At 38.8% G+C, this 19,751-nt stretch overlaps 2 protein-coding genes across 4 annotated transcripts; one reads left to right on the top strand and one right to left on the bottom strand.

The window, feature by feature from the left end:
* The first annotated feature begins 1,069 nt into the window (after nt 1-1,069).
* Nucleotides 1,070-15,157, top strand: LOC127442499 (uncharacterized protein C1orf21 homolog). 2 transcript variants are annotated; one of them, XM_051700578.1, is made up of 6 exons: nt 1,070-1,153; nt 5,070-5,208; nt 11,364-11,449; nt 11,542-11,606; nt 11,706-11,766; nt 13,951-15,157. In XM_051700578.1, the coding sequence occupies exons 2-6, from the start codon at nt 5,118-5,120 to the stop codon at nt 13,987-13,989; spliced, it is 342 nt and encodes a 113-aa protein (XP_051556538.1). In that variant the 5' UTR covers nt 1,070-1,153; nt 5,070-5,117; the 3' UTR covers nt 13,990-15,157. The 2 variants fall into 2 exon arrangements, with proteins under 2 accessions (XP_051556538.1, XP_051556539.1); XM_051700579.1 differs by lacking the exon at nt 1,070-1,153 and adding an exon at nt 3,534-4,828.
* A 140-nt stretch (nt 15,158-15,297) lies between these two features.
* Nucleotides 15,298-18,651, bottom strand: LOC127442496 (tRNA-splicing endonuclease subunit Sen15-like). 2 transcript variants are annotated; one of them, XM_051700572.1, is made up of 5 exons: nt 18,634-18,651; nt 18,310-18,393; nt 18,143-18,224; nt 17,040-17,175; nt 15,298-16,655 (listed from the first exon to the last, which is right to left on the bottom strand). In XM_051700572.1, the coding sequence occupies exons 2-5, from the start codon at nt 18,364-18,366 to the stop codon at nt 16,487-16,489; spliced, it is 444 nt and encodes a 147-aa protein (XP_051556532.1). In that variant the 5' UTR covers nt 18,367-18,393; nt 18,634-18,651; the 3' UTR covers nt 15,298-16,486. The 2 variants fall into 2 exon arrangements, with proteins under 2 accessions (XP_051556532.1, XP_051556531.1); XM_051700571.1 differs by lacking the exon at nt 18,634-18,651 and adding an exon at nt 18,488-18,555.
* Between the last annotated feature and the right edge of the window lie 1,100 nt (nt 18,652-19,751).

Here is a 19,751-nt window from a genome sequence, read left to right as displayed (position 1 = left end):
GTACAGCTCCTATCTACTTGAATGTGGAAAGACTGAAATTCCCAAAATGGTTGGTCAAGATTACGATCAAAGAACATATTTCAAATGAGCAGTAAAATCTGACAACAACTGTATCATAATTTTTGTCTAATTAGCTCAGGTCACGCTGAAAAAAATAAAAATAAAATACGGTGTATTTCAGGCTGGTTCAGGTAATGCGAGTTGACTGACAGGCGATGTCTGTATCTTAAAGGTGATTGGCTCGTTTACCTGTAAGGCAGGACTTCGTTTCCAGGCGTTCAAATGTCTCTCATTTATTTTAACAGAAGTGGTCTGACTCTGTTAAATAGTCTCTTATGCAAGTCAAGAACATGGTAAGGCATGTTTTGTTGGTATTGCATCAGTGCATTACATACATAAAAACAAATAACTTCGGGAGGAACTGAACGTCAGCTGAACGACTACTTGTTGCTTTCTGTTGAATTGCATTCATTACATGGGCGGTCTTTGTTGTCTCGATGATTCTTTAAATCGATTATTCGAGTCTGTGGGCTGATTAAGTGTTGAGTTTTTATGTTTTATTGGTGCCTATTTTATTTTTGGTGGATCTTAGGACAATGCAATATTTGTTTTATTTTCAGAAAAACGATAAACGATACAATTATTTAAATGAAAATGAAATAACTGACATAAAAAGGTATTATAATAATATAAATGAGGTATCAGTACCTTACAAAACAATCATTTTAAAAGAAAGTGCAGACTTAGTTTACATTTTTTTTTTTTTGAAAACCAATAAATAGCCTATAGGCTTTTAGTTACTTCCGTTTCTCTTTTTAGTTAGTAAAGTCATAAAAACCAAACATTCAAAGGCAAGTGTTCAGTAGCTCATACATTTTTTTAAATCTTCCAAAATGTTTCCATAAACGAACAGTCCAACAATATCTAGTGCCAATTAATTTGGAGCATCACAGAATGTGTATTTAGTCTCGAATTAAACCTTTTTAAATATGTTTGGCTGCTTAAAATCAATGCAATGGTCTGTGAGCTGATCGCGCTGTAGCGCTTCTGTCTGTCACTTCGATGATTCGATGCATCGATTATTCTCGTCTGTGAGCGCTTTTTCTGCTGATGATCTCGAACAGCACGATTAACCTCTGCATCTGCACTGAAGGTAAGATTGGCTTCTTTAAGTCATTTATTATGCTCTTACCTGGTCCGTGCATCATTCTGTGAATGCACTTTAAAGATATCAAGTGAAATATGCCTTTGTGTCACCACCTTTGTTTTTGTTTTTCATGTAATGGTGTTCAGCATTAACAACACAACAAAACAAAACATCACATTTACAAACGAAGATGTTTTGGTTGGAAACACATTAATATCAGTTTGTGCGTGTAGGTGATTATACAATAGATATATTTCAGTGGGGACAACCAGTTTGTGTGCTTGCTTGCTTGTTGTTTCGCCAAAAAGTGTTGATTATTCTGCACATTCAGTTCTAGGCCACAAGATTTAATGTTACTTTTGAAAGAAAAACTAACCGTGGACATTCTGTGGTGAATATTTGTATCACTATTTGCTTGCAGGTCATTATCGTTGCTGTATGTTCTTGCACAAACGCATTAAACTGTTAATTAATCATCACAGCTTATCTTTCTATTGTATGAGCAGTTGTCACTTGTTTTTGAGCGCTGTGATTTGGATGTTAACGGTTCTTTCTAACCTCTGAGAGCGATTAGTTCAGCCTCATTGAATTGGCTGCCACTGCATGCAGCTCTTTTGATGCCACACATGGGCCCTTTATGCCCGAGGCTCCAGCTGCTGCATTTGTGCTCTGATTGGATGATGATTTTGTTCAAGAAATGAAATTTTGCTTTCAAAGACAAATTGCTTTGGTAAAACTGTCCACGATTATTAAAAAGTTGTTTTATTCATGTAAATTAGCTTTTGTATGGAATGTAGATCCATTAAATTTACTGTGTTCCCAAAAAGTAATATACTTAAAAATATATGAATGTCATTTTATTAGATAACAATATATCAAAACAAGTGACATTAAATTTGAAGAGAGAGATCTCAGTTTTCAAGTAAAAACATTTTACAAAAATAAATTTGTTGTGTTTTAAAACTTGATCCCATCTCGGAATAAAAAATACGTGTAATTCTGACTTTTTATCTCACAACTGTGACTTTTTCTCTCGTAATTGCGAGTTTATATCTCGCTGTTCAGAGATACAAACAAGCAAAATTCTGAGATACAAATTTGTAATTCTTAGATGCAAACTCGCAATTACAGTGCATCCAGAATGTATTCAGACCCCTTTTGTTTTTTTCAAATTTTGTTATGTTGCAGCCTTATGCTAAAATGCTTTAAATGATCATTTTTTTTCACATCAATCTATACTCTGTACTCCAGCACAAACCAAGCCATGAGGTCAAAGGAACTGCCTGCAGAGTTCAGAGACAGGATTGTGTTGAGGCACAGATCTGGGGAAGGCTACAAATAAACTTTGGCTGCATTGAAGGTTCCCAAGAGCACAGTGGCCTCCATAATTCTTAAATTGAAGAAGTTTGGAACAACCAGGACTCTTCCTAGAGCTGGCTGCCTAGCCAAACTGAGCAATCTGGGGAGAAGGGCCTTGGTGAGAGAGGTGACCAAGAACCCAATGGTCACTCTGGTTGAGCTCCATCCAAAACTCGCAAAATTCTGAGATACCATTCTAAAATACCAACTCGCAAAATTCTGAGATGCAAACTCGCAATTCTGAGATACAAACTCGATACGAACTCGCGAAATTCTGAGTTGCAAACTCGCGAAATTCTGAGATGCAAACTCGCAAAATTGGCAATTCTAAGATATAAACTTGCGCAATTGCGACCTCACAATTGTGACTAATGCAATTGCAACTTTATACCTTAAATTGAGATATAAAGTCAGAATTACCTTTTTTATTTTTTTTATTTGGATCAAGGCACCACAGATATGTTCTTCAAAATTAAGACAAAAAGTATTTCAGAAAAATAATCAGCTTTATTGCCAAGTATGCTTACACTTACAAGGAATTTGTCTTGGTGACAGAAGTTTCCAGTGCACAAACAATAAAAAAACAAAACAGAGATAATAATAAAAAAATAGAATAAAAATAAAAAGTGAATAGAAAATAAAGTATATATAGAAATACAATATGACAATATATTGTGGGTGAGTGGGGTCCAGAGTGATTTTTCCAGCCTTTTTCCTCACTCTGGAAGTGTATAGTTCTTGAAGGGGGGGGGGGGCAACCAATAATCCTCTCAGCAGTCCGAACTGTCCTTTGTAGTCTTCTGATATCAGATTTCGTAGCTGAACCAAACCAGACAGTTATTGAAGTGCAGAGGACAGACTCAATGACTGCTGAGTAAAACTGTATCAGCAGCACCTGTGGCAGGTTGAACTTCCTCAACTGGTGAAGGAAGTACAACCTCTGCTGGGCCTTTTTCACAATGGGGCCAATGTGGGTCTCCCACTTCGGTTCCTGTGAAATGGTAGTGCCCAGGAACCTGGATGACTCCACTGCTGCCACAGTGCTGTTTAGAATGGTGAGGGGGACAGTGTTGAGGGGCTCCTCCTAAAGTCCACAATCATCTCCACCGTTTTGAGCGTGTTCAGCTCAAAGTTGTTTTGACTGCACCAGACAGCCAGCTGTTCAACCTCCCTTCTGTATGCAGACTCATTGTCATCTTGGATGAGGCCGATGACAGTGGTGTCATCTGCAAACTTCAGGAGCTTGACAGAGGGGTCCTTGGCGGTGCAGTCATTTGTATACAGGGAGAAGATTAGTGGGGAGAGAGCACACATCCCTGGGGGGCACCAGTGCTGATTGTACAGGTGCTGGAAGTGAATTTCCCCTGTCTCACAAGCTGCTGCCTGTCTTTCAGAAAGCTGGTGATCCACTGACAGATAGACATGGGAACAGAGTTGGTGTAATTTATTCTGGAGTATAGCTGGGATGATGGTGTTGAAAGCTGAACTGAAGTCCACAAAAAGGATCTTTGCATATGTCCCTGGTCTGTCCAGATGTTGCAGGATATGATGCAATCCCATGTTGACTGCATCATCCACAGATCTGTTTGCTCGATAAGCATATTGAAGAGGATCTAGAAAGGGTCCAGTGATGTCCTTCTGGTGGGCCAACACCAGTCTCTCAAATGACTTCATGACCTCAGACGTTAGAGCGATGGGTCTGTAGTCCCGTGATTACAAGTCCTGTGATTTTGGGTTTCTTTGGGACAGGAATGACGATTGAGCATTTGAAGCAGCATGGGGCATCACACTGCTCCAGTGATCTATTGAAGATCAGTGTGAAGATGGGGGCCAGCTGGTTAGCACAGGATTTTAGACAAGCGGGTGAAACACCGTCTGGGCCTTGTGCTTTCCTTGTTTTATTTGGACACTTTCTGGTTGTCAAATGTTAGTGGAACATGTCCATATGATTAATCTGCTTGGACACCTGTGTGAACTTGAAGAGAACTGACTTCATACATTCGCTAAAAATCACCTGACACCAGAAGAACTTTTTACTCCAAGTCAGTCTCATGGTTATAGTCGGGTCAAATTAGCATTTTTGAAGAGGGGGAACCCTAACAACCATAATGGACAGTCCCACCCCAATTTAACCCCTGACTAAAGTTAACCTCAGCTTTGTATTTATGCATTGAATCTTAACAAACTCTTTGTCTGGCTCATCTTCTCTTGTCATCATGATGTCATCATATACTTTTCAGTCTGACTTAAGATCAGACCTCACTATTGCACAGAAACTAACCAGAAGTCACTGATCTCCTAACATCAGCATCTGCAACTGAGGTCAGTGTCCTATTAACTCAAATTCATATCAGCTGCACAACCAGGATACACAAATGTGACACCCAGATATTAAATTGAAGTTCAGCATAAGCCAGTACAGATAGACTAGTTCCTTTAATAACCAAAGTAGTCTGTTTTATGTGGAATGCTTCGTTAGGGCATTTAATACTTTTCTGCTGTATATCAATGCAAATTCATACTTTCATTTGCCAGATTGTATTGTTTGTGTTGCTGTGGTCAGGTGCCATAGAGAGTGCCATGCAGGAAGGAGAGGAGAGGGAGTGAGGCGATGGGCTGCACCTCAGCCAAGCAGTTGTCACCTGTACCAAGTGATGAAGAGGGCCGGGGAAAGGCCTACAGCAATGGAGATGCCTTCTCTGGTCAGTATCCCAGCTGTGCTTCCACATATCTTCAGGTCAAATGCTTTAGCATTCTTTTAGGTAGTTGACATTACATTACAAGCAGTGGTAGCAGTGTGACATGCCAAACCTCAACTATAAAAATTATTTTAAGGGTTATTCCGTGTTAACTCAAATAGAGGTCCCCAGCTCAAAATGTAGTGTATGATAATTTCTTTTAACGGGGGAAAGATAAACATAAAATATACACCGATCAGCCACAACATTAAAACCACCTGCCTAATATTGTGTAGGTCCCCCTCGTGCCGCCAAAACAGTGCCAATACGCATCTCAGAATAGCATTCTGAGATGATATTCTTCTCACCACAATTGTACAGAGTGGTTATCTGAGTTACCGTAGACTTTGTCAGTTCAAACCAGTCTGACCATTCTCTATTGACCTCTCTCATCAACAAGGCATCTCCGTCCACAGAACCACCGCTAACTGGATGTTTTTGGTTTTTGGCACCAAAAGATGGGATTCTGGAAAATCCCAGGAGATCAGCAGTTACAGAAAAACTCAAACCAGCCCATCTGGCACCAACAATCATCCATGCAATTATCTAATCAGCCAATCGTGTGGCAGCAGTGCAGTGCATAAAATCATTCAGGTACAGGTCAGGAGCTTCAGTTAATGTTCACATCAACCATCAGAATGTGGAAAAAAAATGTGATCTCAGTTATTTCGACAGTGGCGTGATTGTTGGTGCCAGATGGGCTGGTTTGAGTATTTCTGAAACTGCTGAGCTCCTGGGATTTTCACGCACAACAGTCTCTAGAATTTACTCTGAATGGTGCCAGAAACAAAAAACATCCAGTGAGCGGCAGTTCTGCAGGATGGAAACACCTTGTTAATGAGAGAGGTCAATAGAGAATGGTCAGACTGGTTTGAACTGACATAGTCTATGGTAATTTAGATAACCGCTCTGTACAATTGTGGTGAGAAGAATAACATCTCTGAATGCTATTCTGAGATGCGGGTTGGTGCTGTTTTGGCGGCACGAGGGGGACCTACACAATATTAGGCAGGTGGTTTTAATGTTGTGACTGATAGGTGTATGACTCGAGTGGTTTAATCTGTCTTCTAAAGCGATACGATTGTTTAGGGTTTTTTTTTGAGAAACAGACCTAAATATAGGGTCAGTCCATCTCAAGTGGTCCAATACAGGTTGCTTGACCATTTTTAATTTTCCTATTTTTTTTTTTATGTGATTACCTCTATGTATTGGTATTGCAAATACTTTTTTATTTTTATTTTACTTTTTTTAACCACGACTGCCATCTTTGTGTCATGGCACACGACAAATTTTGGTTATACGGCTGTTTGCAGAAACCTCGATATCTCGGCTCAGGATGGTCCTAGCTCCTTGAAACAAAAACTGATCTCTAGAGCACATTATAAGGTACATATACATATATATTTTGCACATTCTTGTTCCTTAGACTTAGAACCTAAGTCCTAATGTAATGCACAAGATTGCTCAAAGTTCCACTTTTAGGGTCAATTTATAATGCGAATGGTTCGAGTCTCAGTCTTAATTTTTTAGGGTTTGAGACTTCTCTTTTTTTATGGGGGTGAGAAAGTGCAATTATTTTTTTAATTCCCCTCACTTTCGGGTTGAATATCTGTGGTGGGGGACCAGATAGGAACCTGAAATTTTCACAAAAATAAGTCCTTTATGGTAGCATTTTGCTTTAAATGTTTTGAGTTTGAGATTCCACTGGTTACAGAGCCAGGGCTAGTAGAAATCTGGGTAAAAGCCTTCTTTATTCATGCATTTTGAGAAATGAACAGATGTAATATAAGCATAACCAATAATAAAAATGAACAGTATTTTACAGTAATTGTTTATGATTGACATACAATAGCTTATGCTTGTCAGTGAGGTCTAAAATGTTACTACTTTTGATATTGGAAACAGTGAAGCATGATCTATCACAGGGTTCTTCAAAAACTTCATAAACAAAAGCGTTTAGTATTTAATTAAACGTAATAAACTGTATGTGGAGTTTAAAAATCAGTACCGAAAGTTAAAGATTGGGAGAGCAAAATTTTGTGAACTGAGGCCAAAATAGTGTGTGCTGGCAGGAGCATCTGGAACTCACACTGTCTGTGTCTGCACACAACATCAGAACATCAAGCTGATGGTTGAGTCAGCAAAGCTATATCTGGACTACAAGGACCTGCTGGAACTACTAGTCTGTGACATAAACAGTTATGACTGCATGCTCAACAAGTGTGACCAGTGTCCAGGTATAGAGGCCTTACTGCAGATGCTTGAAGAGTGAGACAAAGATGACATACTTTCTGATAACATCACCTTTAAGCAGTGGGTTATGACTGACAGAGCAGATGTGATCACTGCCGTTCTCCCTATGGATTAAATATTTGTTTCTCTGGCTGAGAAACTCAATGCATTAAAGACACACCATTGGTTGAGGACATCAGCGTGGAAAACTGTGACGTTTTTGTCAAATTCTTCCACCCACCTGGACCAAGAACATCATTCAAAATGTCTACTGAGGAAAAGTGTGGGTTCCCATGAATAATGTTCAAAGAAAACTGACACCTGCCGAATTGACTGTCACTGAACGCTCCCACAACATTTCAGAGAGACTGAGTGAGGAAATCTCACAGCTTCAATAAAACGTACATGCAAACATGTAAAATACTGTTCATTTTTGTTATTTGTTATACTTATATTACATCTGATTTCTCAAAATGCATGAATAAAGTAGGCTTTTCCCCAGATTTCTACTAGCCCTAGCTCTGTAACCAGTGGAATCTAACCTTCCTTGCACTTGATGCATATGCAGAGCACGTGCACAGCGCACATACATGAACAGAGCGCATACCTCCAATCCTTCTCTGCCCATCTCATACATAAGAAATGGTCATATGTATTTTATATGGACTACTTTTTCGAAATCATTGTAGGCTGTTTGTCTTCACATAACATGTGATGTTAATATGCATTAGGGCTGTCAACAGGGCTGAGAAACTAAGTTTGAATTTTCCAAAAGTGTGTAAAATGATGAAGTCAGTAAATTTAGCTGGTTCATATTCTCAAATCTTTAGTAAAACAGTAAAACAAGAAATAAACGCTTCAATAAACGGTTCTATGTTAACCTGGTTTGCACAGTAGCCTTTAATGGTGCCGTAGTACTACCACAGATTCAAGCTTCATAATACTGCCGGTATCACATTGTTTTTCATTAAAGGAGACCTATTATTGCCCTTTTTACAAGATGTAATATAAGTCTCAGGTGTCCCCAGAATGTGTCTGTGAAGTTTCAGCTCAAAATACCCCACGGATCATTTATTATACCATGTTGTAAATGCCTCTTTTTTTATTTTTTTAAATTTTTTTTTAGGTGGAATCAAAAACACGCTGTTTTCGTGTGTGTCTCTTTAAATGCAAATGAGCTGCTGCTCCCCGCCCCCTATTATTATACAGACAGTAAGCGTAAAAATAACGACATAGCTCTGGTCTCCGTGAATACAATCAGAGACAATTGTGACTTTAGCTGCATTAGCCGTGGAATCAGCTAACAAGCACATTCAGAGAGGCGATTTGCAAACATTAACAAAATATAAAGTGTGATACTAAAGCTGGAACACGAACTGTTGGTACTGATCCATGCTTGAGAATAAAATTTTTGGAAAATCCTGCTTTATATTTGTGGCAGTGAGGGCGTGGTTGAGCGCCCGTCCGGAAAGAGAGAAAGCAGTAAGGGCGCTTGCGCCGGAGCTAAATTATGTCTAACACCTGTCTCTAATTCCAGTGAGCTGGGGAGAGCGACATATAAACAACCACGCCACCATCAGAAGCAGAGAGAGAACGACACGTCAGTCCAGTGTTGGCGTGTGTCCTGAATGTCAAAAAGCTGCATGTCTTTTAAGATGTATATGGAGAGTTTTTGTTATTGGTGAAGCTATCTGAGTGAACCCAGGAAAACACTAGAGAGAGTGTACAGCCTGTGCAGAGGGCAGAAAATAAAAGCCTTACTTTGACGGTGTCTGAGCGTCCCGACTCGTCCTTTCCCGTGCAACCTTCACAATATTGACCCTCATTCACAAAGCAGTCCAGTGGAAAATTATTTAAACAAACAAACAAATTTTATGTTTTGGGGCACATTTGCTTCAAAAACAAAACTTGTCCACTGCGTCTTCAGTGGCTTTGATGCTGGGAGTACATGAAGACTCTTATGTTCACTTTTACAGCCAACAACAGAACACTTATGACGCTTACGAAGCTGAGATATTATTCTTCTCAATGTAGCTGCTCCAGCGCGGAAAAAAATGGCAGACTGTGTGTCGATCACTCGGGAGAGGATCTATGATAATAGGGTGGAGTCCGTCACCAGTCGTGGGCGAGGCCTGCTCTAAAGTGACGTCACTTTAGAGCAGAAACGAAAACCGATCATTTTGAGACACAGTTTTTGATTAATAGAAATATAAGAAAGAGGAGTAGGTGGACTTTTAACATTGTAGGGTGGTTGTGTACACACACTGCCGACTCACATTTATGTTCAAACACCATGTAAAAGTGAATTTTGCATAATAGGTCCCCTTTAAATAAAACTGTATGTACGTACCTAAAACTTATGCAGTGTAGGGGAATGCTATTATACCCATTAGATAAACCAGTATGAACAATGAAGTGTCACGACCGGCTCGTAAGCTGTGATAAAGAGGGAGACCACACATTGGTTAAATTCTTATAAAAAATATATTTATTAAAGGAAAATGTTTACATAAATGAATTATAACAGAAACCAAAAATAATACGTCTGAATGGGGAAGAGAAGGGAGTGAAGACCGCTTAAATGCCATGCAGCATTTCTGGCACAGGTGTGTCCCATCAATATTAATAAGCCAAACGACTCCATTCACTGCCAATCTGTAAGAGTTCAGATTTCAGCCCAAAAAGGGTCGTAACAAAAACCAGGAGTCAAAGTTGACTTCCAATCCAGTTGAGAGAGAGTTTCCTAAAGACAAAGTTCTCCACATTCCCAAAAGCAATAGAGAGAAACAGAAAATTAGTTGAGAATTTAACCTCAAGTTGGCTGCCAATATGGGTCAGAGGTGAGTCAAATCGAGAGGGCTCTTTTAGATACCCTTGGCATCCTGTTCCTCTGACTTAGTCATATGACTCTCAAAACTCCAAACAATCACTGCAATGACATCAGTAGAGAGAACGAAAGAGAGGGGCTATCTTTCCCTCAAGGCTGATGCAGACCTTACTGGAACACAAGCCTTATCCAGCTGAAACAAACATGACGATAGAACAATGCGTCCAAACGCAACAGAGCAAAGTTAGGCTGAGATATACTTTGTTTCGAATGCTAAGAGTATATTTTTGTCAGTAAATACATGTATATTAGGGACCTAAAATTAGACATAAGAAAACTCTTGCTTAGATTAATCTTAAAATGATTGATGAATTATACATGAACTACAACTCACATGCATATTCGTTCACTGGGAGACGGGCTAAATGATCAAATGAGACGTTCATAAGAACAAGCCAAGGCATAGTACAGATACAACTGCCAAAGACCTCCACCTAAGGGGCGGTTCACTCCAAACGTTTCAGTGTTTTTTCAATGTCTTGTGCAGACGTGATGCATTTTTTGGACACTTTGTCAATTTAAAAGGAAATTCAGCCTTTAGAATGTGTCTTGAAAGGCCTGCATTCTGTTTTATATGTTGCACTGCTTCTATTTTAGCCTATGAATCAATCAGTCAGTCATTGTCAGTGCTTGACATACATCCAAAATTCGAATGCTCATTTTAGCATTCAAATGTGTGTTTTTATCTTAAATTCAACAAACATTCAAATTTTGAATTTTATTTTGACAGCCTTAGTATGTATCATCTAGAGATTGAGAACCCAAGTCGAACTATTTTTCGGTCACACAGTTGTAGTTTATTTAAAAAAAGCAGTTTATTTCCTATATTCCTATGTAAGGAATAAATAGCCATTTAGCAGACGCTTTTATCTGAAGTGACTTGCAGTACACTTATCACAAGGATGATAACCCCTGGAGAAACGTGGAGTTAAGTGCTTTTGGTCACTTAGTGGGGCTTGAACCAGCAACCTTAAGTAACGTAGTTTACTCTCTGTTGTAGATGAGTACAAACTGAAAGGAGTTGAGAAGATGAAGTACATGCATGGAGAAGAGGAGAGCCTGAACACACGCAACCAAGAGAACTTGGTAAAGACTGAGACACACTCATTGTGTAATGCATATTTAGATCATTTTCTATGTACATTCAGAACATACATTTTTCTATGTATGTGTTTCAGGAAAAGAGCACAATTTTGCACAAGGGCAGGCATAAAGATGCCACCGGAAATAGTAATAAGATAAGGTGAGTGCGTGTGTTGGTTTCTGCTCTTGAGTACTAAGAATTATGTAAGGAAATTATGAGAAGATGATTAATGTTTACTAAGTCTTGAATGTCCTCCAGCATCCACTCTTCAGAGAGCCAGCAGGAGTTCTTTAGGATGCTGGATGAGAAGATTGAAAAGGTGCGTGAAGTGCATTTGGGATGGGAACCGAAAGAAATGTGACAGTCCGGGTCCCAATTCTGATTCCACTTGACAATTTTGTTTCTGCAACGATTCCATTGATTCTTTTTGTTCTTTTGAGGCAGCATATGAACAAATTTGAACATATTTTAATGTTTTTAACAACTGTTCATATATGTTTAACTACACATATGAACAGCCAGTCTGTAAGTACACTATATCATAAGCTTTAAGTGAAAATAATACAGTAAAGGCTAGGGTATACTTTGTTTATCCTTATCCATGGTCAAGCATTTATAAGTATACACTTTAGGCTGCAAGCCAATACAGACAAGTTCAACGTATGCACACTACAACTGCTTTGTGATGCTCTTTTTAGTACAGCCAACGGCAGGCACATGCGCCGATGTCCGCGTGTCTAGAAAAAATTACAAAATGTGTGCCCTGGTGGTACCCCTCCTTGACCCTAAGCGGGACGTTCACACTGAACACATTTTTGCGTCTGTCCACAATGTTTTTCCAGTTTTACTATGTAAACATGCGCTATACATACATCTTTGTTGTGCGTGTCACTGTTTGTTTGTTTTTGTTTTCAGTGTTGCGCACAGGAGCGCTACGTTTTTTTAGACGCTGCTTTTTCTTTTTTTGTCGTGACACTGTAGATTCATTCACTACTAAATAGTGGTTCTGGAAACACTATTTTAGTATTTTAGCCTAAAGGTTCGACGTGTTGTGCATTCTGCTCACTACAATTGTACAGAGTGGTCATCTTTCTTTCATCTCAAACCAGTCTGGCCATTTTCCGTTGACGTCTCTCATCAACAAGGCGTTTCTGTCCGCAGAACTGCCGCTCACTGAATGTTTTTTTTGTTTTTGGCACCATTCGAAGTAAATTCTACAGACTGTTGTGCTTGAAAATCCCAGGAGATCAGCAGTTACAGAAATACTCAAACCAGCCCGTCTGGCACCAACAATCATGCCACAGTCGAAATCACTGAGATAAATTTTTTTTTTTCCCATTCTGATGGTTGATGTGAACATTAACTGAAGCTCCTGACCCATATCTGTGTGAATTTATGCATTGCTGCCACACAATTGGCTGATTAGATAAAAGCATTAATATGTAGGTGAACAGGTGTTCCTAGTCTCGCGTAGTCAGACCTATGACTGCGGCACAGGCCTTGGGGTCTATAGCCACTTCAATTGGCCAAAAACCACCTATTTAGACAAGAAAAGCCATCTAACTGACTTAAGCGACCAATCACAGTCAGGTTTGTCATGACGTGGTGTTTAGGGGCAGGGTTATCGAAGATGTATCATACCATAATAAAAGACTGACATAGGGAATAAATCATTTATATAATGGTGCACAAGTCTCCGTGAGCAACTGCACAGAAAATACACAGGAAAATAGCTGAAAATTTGTACAAGTCCAAGTACAGCACAGAACCTCATTATAAAGAATTTCAAATTCATAACGAAGTAAACAAATCAGGTTATGCAGCTGAATATCTTTAAAGATTTTTTTGTCACTAACTTGGTAAATGTCTGGCAGATTTTTTTTTTTTTTTTTTTTACTTGTTATTGATCCATCCATCCATCTTCAACCCCTTATCTGGGACCGGGTCGCGGTGGCAAATTCTGTCATTATTTAGTCCTCAAAAGCACTCATTGTATCAACAAGAAACCTTGTGAACACGACTCGACTTCAAGGCAGACTGATAAAACGTGCTGTGTGCGTCTCCTCACGGAAGTACTGTCGAACCAGCCAATCAGATTTGAGCTGATTGTTCGAGAAAGCCTTTTCCAGATGTGTATGCTATAAGCATTAGACGGTTAGTACACAGACTGTGGGTGTGCTGTCTGAAGCTGAGACTAAGGTGGCCTAATTAAGTGCTCAGTGAGTGTAACCTCTACTATCATCATTGTTTACTAGGGATGGGAATCATAAGAAATTTAATGATTCGGTTTCTGATTCCTCGTAACGATTCCGGTTCCTCGAGTACTTTTTTGGAAGAAATATTTGATTTCGATTAACTAAAAAGATCATACGGTTCTGATATTTTATTTTATTTTTTTTAAATGGAACCATTCTGAAAACCGGTTCTTGGTTCCCAACCCTGCTGTTTATTCATTACTGTTTGCAGAGGTTCCTTTTCCTAATTTTCACTTTCACTTTTACAGGGACCGGACTACTGCTCGGAGTACGAGGATATGACATAGCATGCCGAGACCTTAACTTGGGCCAACAGCAGATAATCCTGCCCCAATGTTCCTTAAGACTTCTTCCTATGCCCCTCGCCCAACAAATGCTAATTATTAAGAGTGTAGGCTTAATAACAAGGTTGAAAGTCACCCTCAGTTTGCATACCACACATTTCTTCCAGATGTCTGACAGGTCAGTATTTTAGACTCTTGAGGACCAGTATTTATAAGGGGGGGTGGTACATGGAAAGGGCATGTTTAAGGGAACTGGGATTTGGCCCAAGTTTGGAAAGACATTTTCAGACAGTTCCTCAATCCCTTGCCTTACACTACCCATAAGCCTTCTACTCAGACTACAAATAACAGAGAGACATGCACAAGATCTTGGATTTTGCCCTCCCTTTGAAGTGGAATTTTCAAGATGGACATCTTTTGGGCACTACATACTTAAAGACAGCACATGTACCATCAGGAAAGTGGTGGACACAAAGCAGAGATGATATCTCCTCTCTGGGATTCACACTAAGGGGGAATTACTTGCCAATTCTGTAGGTGCTGTTAAAACATGAAAGCGTATGGACTGTGACAAGACAGACCATTTCTAGCATTCAAGTGTGTGTGTGTGTGTTTTTTTTTTTTTAACTATGTGAGCAAAGTATTTTTCACCCACAAATGTATTATGTCTTTTTTTAACCTTTTCTTTTGAGTTATGTGTTACAATGCTCAGGACAGTGGTGCTGTATGTATCATCACTAGAATTGTTGTTGGATGACCACAGTACAGTTCCTATAGTGCTGGTCTTGAGGTTTAAATGGAAAGTTCAACTAAAATTAAAAATTCTATCATCATTTACTTGGAACACAATTGAAGAGATTCAGTGAATGTTCAGTCTCAGTAACCAATCACACTGTAAGAAAGATCAGTCTCTCACATTCTGCATAACATCATCTTTTGTGTTTTTTAAGAAAGTAAGTCATACATGTTTGGAACAACCATTGAGTAAATGATGAAAGAACATTAATTTTTGGGTGAGCTATCCCTTTAAATTCAATTGAATGATGGAAATAGATCACAGCATCTAGCAGAGTCATGTTTAGAGACACCAGTTGTAGTATTTTAAGGTCATAGTTATCAGATACTCATTTTGTTTTATAAAACAGGTTGATATTACAAGTTAGCTTGACATTTACATTTAATGTTCTTCTAAATAGAGTTGAATACCAATGCAAGTTTCAAAACCAGCCTTCCAAATATTTTACATAGATACATTTTATTACCAGAAAGTGCTCCTTTCTTTTAGTTATGACAGTAATGATAAACATACCATAGCCATAAGCACACTTTTTATTTTCTCTATATAAAGTTGGGCCAGATGATATTGCCAAAAATACAGAACAAATAAATGCACATTAACCAATTAAAGGGATAGTTCACAAAAATGAAAATTCTCTCATTTATTCACCCTCATGCCATCCCAGATGTGTGACTTTCTTCTGCTGAACACATATTTTTTTTATAGAATATTTCAGCTCTGTAGGTCCATAAAATGCAAGTGAATGGTTGCCAGGAAGCATAAAATTAATCCATCAGACTCCAGTGGTTTAATCCATATCTTCTGAAGCTATCTAATTGGTTTTGTGTAAAAATAGACAGAAAATGTAACTCAATTTTCACTGTACATCTTGCCATTGTAGTCTCTAGGCACAATCATGATTTCAAGCTTGATTACACTTCCTAGTGCTTGACGCATGTGTAGAGCGCTAGATGTAATTGAGCCTGAAATAATGATTGCCAAGGAGACTGCTGATGTCAAGATTTATAGTGAAAAAAATAGTTTTATTTTGTTCTGTTCTCACCCAAAACCAATTGGATCACTTCAGAGGACATTGATTAAACCACTGGAGTCTGATGGATTACTTTATCTTGCCTTTATGTACTTTCTGGCCACCATTCACTTACATTGTATGGACCTACAAAGCTGAGATATTCTTCTAAAAATCGTAATTTATGCTCTGCAGAAAAAAGTAATACACATCTGGGATGGCATGAGGGTGAGTAAATGATGGGCGAATTTTCATTTTTGGGTGAACTATCCTTTTAAAAAAGATCTCTTAAGCAAAGGCATATTGTTTCTAAAGAAATTATTATCTCTGTGTTGACTATGAGAATTTAATGCGAGACATCACTTTCTATTTGCCAATATTTTGTTTATGGTCTGTTTTCTCTGCACTGTTACGTTTTTGTGGTGTAATTTTACACAACTGATATTTCAAGTATTTGTTTGAGTAAAGAGGAGCAGCTGATTGGTGTAGTCTGTTTGATACTGTAAATATATCTGCCTCGTGATTTACTGCTACAGGACAATTGTAGGATGAAGACCAAACCCCTATTTATAAGCTCAGCATTATACACACAAATATGGTCCATGCTCAAGCTGATCTTAATCATCTGTACTTAAACCGTTCTTAATAGCTACTGGCTGTATATTTGTTTAAGCTAGATCTGGATGTCCGTTTCACGTCTGCAACCTTCGCTTGCGATGCTGTCGACGGCCTTGGTCTTTGATGTCCACTGGGGGGTCAGGGGTCAGAAAACCATCACACAGCCTCTGGTACACCAGACTTGAGTCAGACGCCACTGAACACAAGAGCATCGGAGCACCTCTGTCCAATATACATCTTAACCTGAAAGATGTAAAATGACATCACAGTGACTTGTTAGGCACTTCTAAACATAAGGCACTTCTTGACTGTATCCAATTAAAAACATACAATGTCATAATTTTGACAGTCTGTTCAATTGATATTTAATGAACTGGTTTATATCTGAACTTAAATTTCATTAACAAAAATGTCCAATATTTTATGCACAACCCTGTAACCACATTATTTTCTCCAGTGACACTACAAACCAACAGTTTGTTCCTACTTAGTACACTTAAAGTGATATTTTCTCAAAACATCCAGTAAGTAATCATATTAGATTACTGTAAAGTGTAATCTAAAGATTCCATTATTGATCATTACCAGAAAACATTCCATTATAAACTGTGAGACTGTGTGTCCTACTCTCTGTGTTTGATGGATCTGTGTGAAGGCAGAGGGTAGATCATCTGGACTGTGTCTCCCTCTTTCTCTCGAGCCTCCAGTAGAACTGCGTGTAACTCTGGACAGGAAACTCCAGCCACATCTGACCAGCCGCGCACTGCCGGAGAAGTATGGAAAGCCAAGAGTGTCAGAATTCACGTGTTTTGTATCGCCGTATTAAGCTTTGAAACGCCGTACGCCGTCACGCGTTAAGTTAACGCGCGTTATTTTAGCGCCTCAGGTAACTTAATTAGCGCATTAATTTGCTCATGTACATAACTCCTCCTCTATCGCGTTTGAGGTATCTATGGCAAGTCGGAGGATTCAAATAATTAACGGCAACGATTTATTTAGTTTCACAGTGCAAACGCACATTAAATGACTGCACCCGACTTTTGTTGACACATAATCCACGACCTGATGTCCTTCTGTCATCACGTAATAGGTAAGGATTTTATCTCCGCTGTCCAAAACTGTTTATTCAACTACTCACACAGAATTTGACTCGTGGTTTGAGTTCAGGTTTAACAGCTAGGTGACTAACTAAACTGGCTATTGGTTTTCACAAACTTTGCAAGCTAACTAAAATAGCAAATTCTTTCAAAACGTGAAAAACATTCTTAGTGATTCCAAACTCCTGAAAAGTGGAGTATGTGTGTGTGTTGCAAATATTGGAAAAGCACTGATGTACTCATTCTCATAACTATTTTTACATTTTCAGAATTAAAACCATTCATAGGAGTCTGGAGTGGGCAAGGGGGAAGACTTCTAAATGCTCAGGCTGCAGATTAAATAATCCATGGGAAAACAGTTTATTCGGATGGTTCCGAATTTAGACAGCAGAACACATGAAGGAAAACTGCATTTAGTTAGTCACCTAGCTGTTAAACCTGAACTCAAACCATGAGTCAAATTCTGTGTGAGTAGTTGAATAAACAGTTTTGGACAGCGGAGACGTATGTAACGCCTAACGGCGTTTAGAAAACGGCGTTTCAAAGCTTAATACGGCGATACAAAACACGTGAAATTTGAGCTCCTGTTTGTTACCAATATTGTTGACAACAATGTTAGGAGTACTTCCTCACCTTCTGTCAGGTCCATGTACACCAGGAAGGCAGCGTGTACTTGAGCACTGTCACCTACATTAAAACGCATCAGGTCTTGGTACTAAAGAGAACATCAAATTAAAGACTCTATGGTCCAGATATTCAGTGTATCAGTTTAGTTTCACACGCATATGTCTCGCTCTTACCACAGCGTGTTGCTGGATCCAATTCGGAGGATCTGCTCGATTCGCTTCGTCCATCATAATATTCCTCCTCCTCCTGCTGTTTTCCTATTTTAATTAATCAATACATTTTAATAAACAATGTTTATAAACGTAACACGTGCTCATGTAATCCGTAGGCACTCTGAATCTGCAAAATTACCTTATTCATTACTCCCTTATGAATATTAATTACGCCATTTTGGCGAAGCTCTGAACGTTTTCTGGAGTGTCCAATCATGTAGCTAATTTAATATTCATGAGGAAAGTGAAGTCTTTTCATTTGCTAGCTGACTTGCATTTACATACCAACGTCTGCCTTGCAACAAATCCGTGAGCTGTACTGGGCTAACGTCACGTAATCTCATTAATATACATGCTTTCATACCAGAGAGCTTCTATACTGTGTAACGACCTTTTTCTTGTTCTCTTGATTTTTTGACGGTTGGCAAACCAGCTTTTGGTGAATTACCGCCACCAACTGAACTGGAGTGTGGAACAGCGACGCGGAAGTACAGATCTGACATAATATATATATACACACACACACAAACGTATGTTCTCGAATATAATCCTGTTGCTTTCATATATCTCAAACATCTGTCACATCTAATTTCACTTGTTTTTTCGCTAAAAGACTTTAATGACATGCCTTGGATTCCCTTTGCCTGCAATTTTGAGTGTAATTCTTGTCTTGCATTGTTGTAGGCTGTGCAATGTAGAATAACATGCTCAACAGTTTCTACTTAATCACAGTGACTGCATAACCCATTATGGTGCTTTTTTTATCGTATACAAATTTCCATTTAATCCAGTGTGACCTATGCGTATTCTTGTTATTATTTATTCTTCTCTTCTTCTTAATAAAGCTGTGGTTCCTCCTCCTGTACCCACATTTTCCTGTATCTATATAAGTGTCTCCCCTTTATTTCTCCATCCCAAAGTTTCTGCCAGATATTATTTGCAGCTTTAGGAATAAGTGCCTTGGCTTTCGATTTGCTCATGTGAATTATGAGTTCGACATTATTTCAATACGTTTTTTGCTAGTTTGTCCACAATCTCATTTCCTTCTACTCCTACATGTGCAGGAACCCAGATAAAACTAATGATGTTTCCTTGATTATGCAGTGTGTACTAGAGTTGTAAAATTTCATATATTATGTCTTGTCTACAGTCAGACTTTTCAGGGCTGCTAGAGAGTCTGTGCAAATGGCTACTTTGTCAAGTCTAACTACTTCCACCCACTGGAGAGCCAAATATATTGCCACCAACTCAACCGTAAACACCATTTAATTGTCTGGTGCTCTCTTATTAATAGCTACCTGATATTTCGGTACATACACAACTGCTCCTGCTTTTCCAGGTGCTGGGTCTTTTGATCCATCTGTAAAGATGTCTACCATATTATTATATTTTTGTTTAATATA

The sequence above is a fragment of the Myxocyprinus asiaticus genome, chromosome 6, assembly GCF_019703515.2.
Source record: "Myxocyprinus asiaticus isolate MX2 ecotype Aquarium Trade chromosome 6, UBuf_Myxa_2, whole genome shotgun sequence".
Lineage (NCBI taxonomy): Eukaryota > Metazoa > Chordata > Actinopteri > Cypriniformes > Catostomidae > Myxocyprinus > Myxocyprinus asiaticus.
The sequence above is the reverse complement of the archived record's forward strand: the minus strand, read 5'-3'. Positions and strand labels throughout refer to the sequence as shown.